The sequence below is a fragment of the Sinocyclocheilus grahami genome, unplaced genomic scaffold, assembly GCF_001515645.1.
Source record: "Sinocyclocheilus grahami isolate Dianchi unplaced genomic scaffold, SAMN03320097.WGS_v1.1 scaffold195.1, whole genome shotgun sequence".
NCBI classification, from domain to species: domain Eukaryota; kingdom Metazoa; phylum Chordata; class Actinopteri; order Cypriniformes; family Cyprinidae; genus Sinocyclocheilus; species Sinocyclocheilus grahami.
Window position 1 is genome coordinate 526,396 of NW_015505374.1, and position 10,553 is coordinate 536,948.

The window sequence follows — 10,553 nt, forward strand, 5'->3', positions numbered from 1 at the left end:
TAATTTTTTCTTATTCTTTTTCCTCTAATTATTTTATGTTTTTATACTTTAAGTTTATATTATAAATGTATTATTTGATTTAATATTTTCCAAGAACTATTTTTTTCATAGTAAAGTTTACTTGCTGTGGATGCTTCAGTTGGCTTGCAATTTCCATACTAAAATTCTAATTGAGAGACAGATTGGATACTTGCTAATTAATCTTTTTTCCACTTTGTTGAAAATGACACCTGCTGTCAGTATAATGATACAGGTAACCAAGTGTAGAAGTGAAGACAGGATTGAGCTTATCTTAAAGGTGCAGTAGGAGATCTTGGAAAATGCTAACTTTAGCCTGATAGCACTGAAAGCGAACGTCCCACCCTTCCTGCAATCGCCGTCCAAAGCCACGCCCCCTGAACGCATTTACACTCACAGACCAGAATACCAGAGACAACATTACTACATTAGGCTACATCAGCGGTTCCCAATTCCAGCCCATGTTCCGAAGTCAAGTAAACTTCAACGGATTTCCCCTGCTCAGGGAGTAGGGAGCAATAAACACTGTGTAGGGATCATATGGATCGGAACACAGTTCATGCACGTAGCTCACTTCTAACGAGCTGGTGCAAGGACTGGATTAACCGCTGGGCTACATCATGTGTCATTTACCGGTGAGAAAACTTTAAAAGTACTACAATACCAGGACGGAAGATCAGGTTGTTTATGTTTGTCTGCCATTCTCGCTCTGTCTGCACAGCGTGCGTGAACGCGCTGATGACGTATCCTGTCGCACCGAAACGGGTGCGCAGAGGTATGCTAATACATACGTTGACAGGCAGGTAGGAAAGCCAATTAAAATGCTCGGACTGAGCGTTTTGATTGGACAAACATTTCTTGATCCTACGCCTTCCACAGAATATATAAATACAGACAAATACATTTAGACAACTTAACTTAATGATTGCTATCGGGATGTGAAGAGACTTTCAACCAGCATAACAAAAAATGTTTCTGAAGACAATCACCTATTGCACCTTTAATCAAGGAGGAAGAGAAAAAATAGCTATCACACAAATTCTCACAAATAGGATATTTAAGATAAAATAACTAATAAAAAATAACAGAAGTTCACTCGACAGTAGCAACAGCTTATTTTGTTGTTTTATTCCCTCATCTGTACAGCAATTATGAATTCAAATGGAGGAGGAACTCACTCTGAGGCTTAACATCATGCATCAGCTTCCCATCTGCAGGGGAAAAAAAACAGAACAAGAGAGAGAGAAAAAAAAAAGAAAGGGAGAGAGAATTACAGTCCATCCCTGTAATACTTATTACAAATCTGCTCTCTGATTCACATCACGGGTAGATGTCCAACTGCAGGCTATGCCAACATTAGCTGTGGATACTGTTGCTCGGCATTGTTGCCATGGGAAGCTACTGGCAGATGGTTTTGGATCACTTAGGCTGCAGGATGTTTCCATCCTTCATTAAGGAGGAGAAATCAGAGAGGGTTCTCATCATAACAGCTATGAGGGAGATATTGAGAGGGACACGGGGCATGATGCCGTCACTTTCATCCACTTTTAGCAGACAATTATAGCAGTTCCCAAAACTCGCAATGCATGCACACTTGAGCTTTGTGTCAAGCACCATGTGTGCATGACCAACATGTGATGACGACGATGCTCTTGTCATCGATGAAATGACCGTGTTTATAATGTATCATGGCATTTGCACTCACTTTGCGTGCACAGTCCTCCCGTGCAGTTCTCCATGCTTTGACCTTCTCCCTCACACATCTTGCCTCTGTGACGGGGCGGTGGCGCGTTGCACTCCCTCCATCGCTGCCTCTCACACTGCGCGCTACACATCGTCCACTCGCTCCACTCCTCCCAGACTCCATCCACTGCAGAGTGCACAACGGGGTTGCCGTTTAAGGAAGGTGAACAGCTGCTCTGTGCATTAACTGCACTCAGCAATGAACTTACGAGATTCCTAGAGACTTAATAAACTTAATTAAAAGTGTTGTAATGGACCAACTCTTGACCACACTGGCGGGGGTTGCATGCATTACATTAGCATATTTTGAGCCAATTTATCAAATTCTCAATATTATCTATAGCTCGGTCAGTTTCAATCTGTTCTAAATCTTATTTTTAAGCCAGAAAAAAAGTGTTTAAATTATTATTAACGTTCGGGGTCAGTTCTTTTTTTTTTTTTTAAGAAATAATACATTTATTTAGCAAAGATGCACTAAACTGATCAAAAGTGACATACAATGTTACAAAAAGTTTCTATTTAAAAAAAAAAATGCTGTTATTTTGAACCTTATATTCAAAGAAAACTGGAAAAAAATGAATCATGGTTTCCACAAAAATGTTAGTTTTCAACTGTGATGATAAGAAATGAGAAATGTTTCTTGAGCATCAAAGCAACATTTTATAATGTTTTCTGATGCCAGGTTCACACATACTCTGTTTGCAGTGTGTATGCAGTCCATGTGTGGTTTGTATGCGGTGAAGAAGCAGCACGGACTCATTGTGCTTTCACACAGGACGCGTTTTCATTCCAGTCCTGATCCATGGATGTTTACCACAAGCAAAACATTTACCCATTATTTTGATTTCAAATCCAAATCTTGTTATTGAAAATGCTTTTTCAGCATTGTGATTTTTTTTACACAGTACAGTAATACAATAATTCATAGACGTATTCACGTTTAAATGCAATAAATATAAGCTACGTATTATACAATGCGTTTTATTTCTAGATTTATATATTATGTTGCTCAAGCAAGTGGCAAAACATTTAAACAGCCTATAGTCTACTTTTCTTACGTTATCACAAACATTTCAAATGAAAACTTACCACTGACAGAAACAGTCAGCTCTCCTGCGTCTTCTTTTGCATTTAAAACCAGCAATCCTGCTGTTCATAAAGAACTTTGCTTTCTGCCTCCACCAGTGCCATCTATTATTGCCTTGTTTATCTAAAAGTGCTCTTTTCCTCGATTTAAACCTAGCCAAAAAGCCATACGTGTTGACTGTGAAACACAGAAGGCTAATTATGCGTTTAAGGTGTAAATAGTAAATTTTCATGTCAATACATTTTCATTTTTACCACGAACAATGAACTGTCACTTTAAGTCAGCGTGTGTAGCACAGCAAAAATACACTTGGTGCAGAAACGATCGCTGCACTGCTGCAGACCCACCACTCTTGGAAAGCACTGCCGGATCGCAACCTTGTGCAGTGTAAATGTTCTAATCCATTAACATGCATTCAGAAAAAAATATGTACTACATACGCACTGCAAACAGAGTATGTGTGAACCTGCTGTGAATGATCATGTGGCACTGTGTAATGGCTTTTTAAAACGTAATGGTTTTAAAATACATTTAAAAAAAAAACCTTTATTTAAAATTGCAATAATATTTCACAATGTTACTGCTTTACAGTATTTGTGATCAAGGATTTGTGAGTGCAAAAGACTTTAAAAACATAAAAAAATCTTATGAAACATCAAACTTTTGTGTGGTAGCTTAATACTGTCAAGCTGAATATGCAAATACACTTATGTTGCTGATATTGTTTTGCTGCTTCTACAGATGCATTTCCACAATATGTGAAGAAAATAAATACTGTGAGATTTAACTCTAAATCTAATTGGACAGATGCTTAAGAGGTTTTAGAAATAAAGAATTTAATTATAAACAATTAATCAACATGGTATATTGGTTAATTTAATTAACATTTGATAAATAAATGACTTATATAACAGTGACAACAAATTTCATACATTCTCTACTAATAACTGACAGGATTTTTAATCAAAAGAATGATTTTTTTGCACCACAACCTAAAAGCCAATTGAGAATACTATGAACATGTTTTCCTATTTAATTTAATTTCTACAAATAATTATTTATACCTACCACATATCAACTCAAAGCGTGATTAATTAAGAATTAAGTCAATTAAATGCGTTTCACTCATTTGAAGCTTAATTGTGAACAAATTGATAAAAAAATGAAAAGATACAAATGTATTATGCAAACAAACAGTAATCATGCGTGGTCAGATCAAAAAGACCGGTTCGCAAATTGATTTAAATATCATGAAGACAAGAAAACAACTGAGTACAACATGAATAACTCCTCTAATAAAATTATACTAGCTAGAGATTATTTCTTCGTTCTCATAAGAGAACAAAAGGTCTCATTTACATACATGAAGTAAAGCCTCTAATACCCATAATAATACCCTTACATTGAATTATTACAGAGTGGAAAATGCACTACGATGTCTGATGTGCTCTGAATGTAAAACACGGCTGTTACGTGCTATAATGACACTAAAAACTACAGTGAGTTTGGATGCAGGAGGACAAGCTGCACCCTCAGGGGTGTGCTGCGGTTGATGAGGCTCTGACCTGGGCAGAGTGCATTGCAGGTGATCTTCTGCACAGACATGCCCTCACAGAACGCTCCCCCGTTCAGAGGAGCCGGGTTAGTGCAGGTCCGAGATCGCTTCTGAACTCCTCTCCCACAGTTCACGCTGCAAGGAGACCACTCTGTCCACAGAGACCATCCACCATTCACTGCAGAGACAAAGAGATCTTCCGCTGAATAATACAACAAATGAACTTGAGAGACAACCTTTCCCTCACCCTGCCAGAAAAAAACACTCAGAGGTCAGGATGACTAACAGGCTAGAGGAAAATCTTCTCTTACATCTGTGGTTTGACTTTTTGTAGTCTAACTTTGATATGTCTTATCTGTACAACCCGTAATACTATCAATATTTTAACACCAATGTTATAATAAATTTGTTGCAATAAGGTCATATAGCAGGGAAAATAGAATGCTAAATGCAATTAATAAAATACAGCTAATCATAAACCTTTGAAATCATTAAGGTTTCTTTTAAAAGAAATGTCTTATGCTCACCAAAGCTGTATTGATACGGTGAATACAATACAACAAAATACAATAATTTGTAAAATATTATTGCAATTTAAAATAATTGTTTTCTAATTTATTCCTGTGATGGCAAAGTTGAATTTTCAGCATACAGTACCATTAAACAATTTAGGGTGTGTAAGATTTTTCAAAGAGACATTTCAAAAACATTTTTACAATTTGAACTTTTGATCAGTTGTTTAATCGTGCATAGTTGTAAAAGCAAAATAAACAGGCTTATCGAGTTTTTGTTGATGTCAAAAGTCTCTCTAATCAATTTCAACTGCACTCTGGCAAAAAAAATTATCTTCCACTTTCGTACAAGCTAGTCAAATACCAACAAGGACCGTTTGAGTGGCACACACTCATGCTCAAAAACCATAACAAAACTATGAAAGATAAAAGAAAATAGGACCTGCTGCAAAGTCCTTCCTACTTTCAGATTGATGTTTCCAACCTTGTTGGGTAGACTGACTGTCTACCTCAAAAACCAACACTGGAGTAGTAGATAATTACATATCTGTCTCACTGTGTCCTTTCCTATACTAAACTCTTGAAAGATCTAACTTCAATCATCTTTCTGTGTTCCTTTCACAGAACATCCTAGTGGATACTGGGCTTCAAGAGTGGACATTTCCCTAAAGCTGCTTCACTGGTGAGAACTCTCTCAAGATTGTCCATCCATATTTTTTGCCGGCTTCGACCAGGTGAATCATCTGATTCCCCTATCTGCACTTTCAGAACGGGGTATCGCTATTAGTGTTTTTCACTAGTTTGAATCATTTTGTGGTATGTATGAATCTCAGCAAACCTCTTAAAGTAAGCTAAAGCTTGTTTAGGTGAAAATGTTTTAGCTTGTATCTTTAAATGTCTAGTTCCCTTTCAGTCAGTCATTACGAGTCACCAATTCGTTGTGACCGACGAATTGGGATATCGCTTCGATAGACCAATCTACTTGGAGTGTAAACTAAACGAGCCAATGCACATTGCCATGCAATTATTGCATCCAGCTGCCGCTGATCACAGCGTGAGTATAATAAGGCATCAGGTGCAATGCATACCAACTTTTCGCTTCGGAGCTTCGGACCCGGAATGTGTTCTCACCTCAAACGGGTAGTGGCGCCGGGAGGCCCCGGTTAGTGTCGGCTTGCTAAAACTGCTCCAGAGTGTCCTACAGCAGACCCTGTTGAGATCCTCCGTCACCCTCGGCAGTGGATGCGGCGGAACGTCCGGCGCCGGGCCTTCACGATGAATCCGCGGGAACCGTGGAAGGCTGGGTTCCGTATTGAGACCTAAGCGGTTCTCGTATGTGTATAGCCCACGGTATAGCCATAGAGCCCGTGTTTCCCCGGCAGACTTCTGCCTTTCCAAGAGGGTTACAATAACCTCCATTTCTCCATATACACCTAAACGGATGCTATATTACATTTTTTCTGAAACAATGTTTCAACTCTTTTTGTCCATACAATCAAAGTTGATGGGATCCATAAAAACCAATTGAACCCCAATGACTTGTATTGTGTTGACAAAAACAAAATTACGTTAAAGTCATGAGAGTAAGTAAATAATAGTTCACCCAAAAGTGAAAATGATCATAAAGAGGTATATAACCTAATGAGTTAACAGGTAAAATGTGATAATTAATGACTTCACAAGCAGAGAGCCTTTTAGTAGTATTTTTAGCAAAGATGAGGAGACACCACAACAAGTCAATGAAGCATATCAGTGTTATCTTACCAAACACAACTACAGTAGCTGTAGCACTGCGTCTTTTTGCGACTACGTTACTGGCGAGGCAGGTGTAGTTGCCGGAGTCAGAGAGTCTGGCTTCATTGATGATCAGATTGTGGTCAGCACGAGTGTCAATGTTATCGTCTTCAAGCGAGCTAACCAATTCTTCATTTTTTAACCACTCCACCTGACAAAAAGAGAAGCATTTATTAACCAATGCTGTTAACAGCAAAAGAGATATCAGTTTCAACACTCAGCAGTATAAACTGTAATTGAAAGCACAGTGACCATTCATCTTTGACACTGCACTGAACACTGTGCTTATTCAAAGAAGAAACAGTTCCTATCCCACACAACAATGAAAATAGTTGTTTAGTTTTTGGTCTGTTTGTAATTCATTACTTCATAACCTTGGAAGGAACACAAGGGCTTTTTTGGGTAAATTTCCATCTTAAATCCATCTGATTTGGTTATTGCTTTCAACAGAACATGGTTACTAAAATATAAAATTACAGTCACATTAATGCTGAGCAGTAGCTGCAGTGATGCCCTCTTCTCCCTCTCTTCCTCTACTTTCATCACAGGACTTTAAACTTTGCTCTATTCACAGATTATTTCTCAGAATCACATTAGCCCTCATGTTCATAGCTCATAACATGCTTTAATTATTTTGTGAGCCATATGACTAACCCAGATGCATAATTAGAGTGATTAAGTTCGTGATGCTGCACTATAAAGCTGTAAAAATACAGTCGGTGAAGTCAAATGGTAAACTGTAAAAAATGATTAAAATTTAAATTCCCTTACTTTTCTAATTCCCTTACTTTTTTTAGTTTCCCTTACTTTATGGGAAAATGTAATAGATCTGGACAATTTGTGTAATTTTTCAGTAAAATACTGTTAAATGTATATATGTTTGGAAGTGAAAAAGAACAAAGCCATCTTATGATTTACAGTGAAAAACATTCACATTTTATGTTTTTTTTTCACAGAAATTGTTTCCTCTCTCTCTCTCTCTCTCTCTCTCTCTCTCTCTCTATGTGTGTGTGTGTTTAATCAGATTTGTACATTAGGGTTTTATGTTACATCTTATTTTGTTAAATTAATGATTATTGCATTATGTGTCTATGTGTCTATGACAACATACACCTTATATATTTTAGTATTTAACTCAGCTTGTGAAAAAGCTATTTATAAAAAGCTTTAATTTACAATTTGACTTTTTCATTACCGCCTTTGCTTCTCAGGCATTTATCAACATATTATAAAGGGGAAAAAATTATATTAGTAATTTGATATATTATCATCTCAGTGAAATATATGTTTGTTTTTTTTTATTGTAAATGCTTAATCTGTAAAACCTAAAAATGTTGCTACAGTATTTTTTCGGGCCAAGTTTTTCTGCCGCAAATGTCACAGATTTATTTTTTCAAACACTGTATTAAAAAAAAAATCTTAGCTGGTCTCCCAACTTGGACAGCCTCATTAGCCTGGTATATTTCGCTGGTTTAACAGGGATTTGGGGCGCTTTACAGTTAGTCAGACTGTGAAGACTGCTGGCCAACCAGTTTAACCCAGCTAAGACCAACAAATCAAGCAGTTTAAGCTGCTTTTTCAGCAGAGAATAATACTACTTGTGCATGGAAGTGAAGAGCACACTTCTCCTCTAATGTATTTACTCAAGTTTTCAGGGAAACTTGGGAGTTGAAATAGGCAATTAGCACACAGTGAAAGCAGACCTCTCTGTTGAGACATTTGCCATGCTCTGCATTCTTGAGCACCACTTCCCCTCAGCCTTTGAAAAGGTGTAGAGCACAGACATGAAGAGGAGAGGGAGGAGGAGAGAAAGGGGGAAAACAGGATAGAAGAAGAGAGGGAGTGAAAGGAGGAAAGGTATGGAACAAATACAAATTAGCTGGGTAAATGTGTGGCAGACAATGTGAGAAATGAATGGCCTAATTGGCACATTTGTTTCAATTACAGTGTGGCTAACGGTGGCAGGGCTGACGGAGGAGGTTGCACAGTCTCAAGAGAATCCCATGATTTCATTAGTGCCTCCATCCTGCCTGATTAAGGTACTTTTGACAGGAAGAGATCAGTCGAAGTGAAGACCACGCTGTTATCGCAAACACAGGGGCTATTTGGCTGTGGGGACAGGAGGTCAGAGCCGCTTAAAAACACAGTACACTTTTGAACTCAGTAAAACAAGGTATCAGAAAATGTTTGGATCAGTTTCGCAGGTGGTGTTAGAGGAGGTCATCTTTGCTAAACAATGAGCATAAAACTCAAACAACTTTCAAATGATAGCTGCCCATATATACGACAAGCATACTGATAACAAGGTTTTATCTCTTGATTATCTAAAAGTTAATCTCTTCACATGTGAAATGAGATCTTTATTAGATGAAAATCAACCGACATACTGTGGTTTATTTATGGCAACAGGATCTTGCTTGGGGACCCTTGCAAGAGCTTGGCAGAAAGGGCTTACTCCAATCTTGAGAATAACAGACAATGAGCTGGAGAGTGTGGGCAACACAAAGTGTCTGCTTTTGAGGAAAATGGTCCAATTTTTCAAGTAATTCAAGGGCTGCCAAGTTCTCAGGGTGAGTAAACTGCTGTAACGCTACAGTGAGTTGTGATTCTAATTCCATTAAGCTCAAGTACTCAACTGCAGAAATCCCACGGCTGTGGAATAATTTATCTGACCCCTAACCCTTTTCTGTGCCTCAACATATGCAAGATAAGTCACTATTAACTTACAGGATTAGTTCACCCAAAAATGAAAATTCTGTCATTAATTACTCACCCTCATGCCATTACAAACTTGTAAGACCTTTGTTCATCTTCAGAACACAAATTAAGTATTTTTGATGAAATCCGAGAGCTTTCTGACTCTCCACAGACAGCAATGCATCTACCAAATTCAAGGCCCAGAAAGGTAGTAAGGACATTGTTAAAATTGTCCATGTGACATCAGTGGTTCAACCTAAATTTTATGAAGCTACAAGAATAATTTTTGTGCACAAAGAAAACAAAAAAAAATGACTTTATTCAACAATTTCTTCTCTTCTGTGTCAGTCTTCGACGCGCATTTACGAGAGCACCATGACGCATGAGTGTGGTTTTACAGGTTTGGAATGACATGAGGGTGAGTAATTAATGACAGAATTTTCATTTTTGGGTGAACTATACCTTTAACATCATCCCTGTAAGTGGTCAGTTTCTCTTTTACTTAAACTGTTTTATTACATTTTGGATATCAAGCCCTACTTGGTGCAAGCAGTTCAAACTATTTAAATTATATTTGTATTTGGGACTTACATATTGGTACATATACAATTTCTTTGCAGCGTCTTGACACTACCAATTATACATTCTTTTACACTTGTCTTGCTATTAATTTGGTGTAAACTATGGTTTGAGCAATATAATTAACAGATTTTGCAATTCCCATTGCCAACATTAAAAAAAATCAATAGCATAGATTAGCTTTACATCATGCAGGACAACATTTTTTTTTTTAAAGAGTGTGATTAATAAATTAAATTCCAGTGTTTCTATAATAAATGAACACTGAAAACATGGCTGATTTTATTTTTAGTTGTACTATATCTACACATTTAAAAATTCAAAAGTTTAAAATGGTTGGCCTTTCACATGCCAATATATTACTCCAAAATCAATATACATTAACAATACATCTATCAACATATCATAAACAATACATCTATGAACTAGATATCTGAAGAAAATATGCAACATAAATAGTCTCGCTGTCACACTTCTCGGGAGGCAGGGAGCGAGGAACCACGGAGATAACTTCAATTCACAATCTTTAATGATCACACGGGGAACGTAGGAGACACTGGAACACAAG

At 37.4% G+C, this 10,553-nt stretch overlaps 1 protein-coding gene across 1 annotated transcript in view; it reads right to left on the bottom strand.

The window, feature by feature from the left end:
* Window positions 1-10,553, bottom strand: part of unc5db (unc-5 netrin receptor Db) — a 76,542-nt gene that overhangs the window by 33,006 nt on the left and 32,983 nt on the right. The window contains exons 5-8 of the mRNA XM_016285308.1: window positions 6,680-6,860; window positions 4,414-4,581; window positions 1,724-1,888; window positions 1,197-1,229 (exon numbers count right to left, since the gene is read on the bottom strand). Coding sequence (XP_016140794.1) covers window positions 1,197-1,229; window positions 1,724-1,888; window positions 4,414-4,581; window positions 6,680-6,860 — 547 coding nt within the window. The remainder of the gene's footprint in view (window positions 1-1,196; window positions 1,230-1,723; window positions 1,889-4,413; window positions 4,582-6,679; window positions 6,861-10,553) is intronic.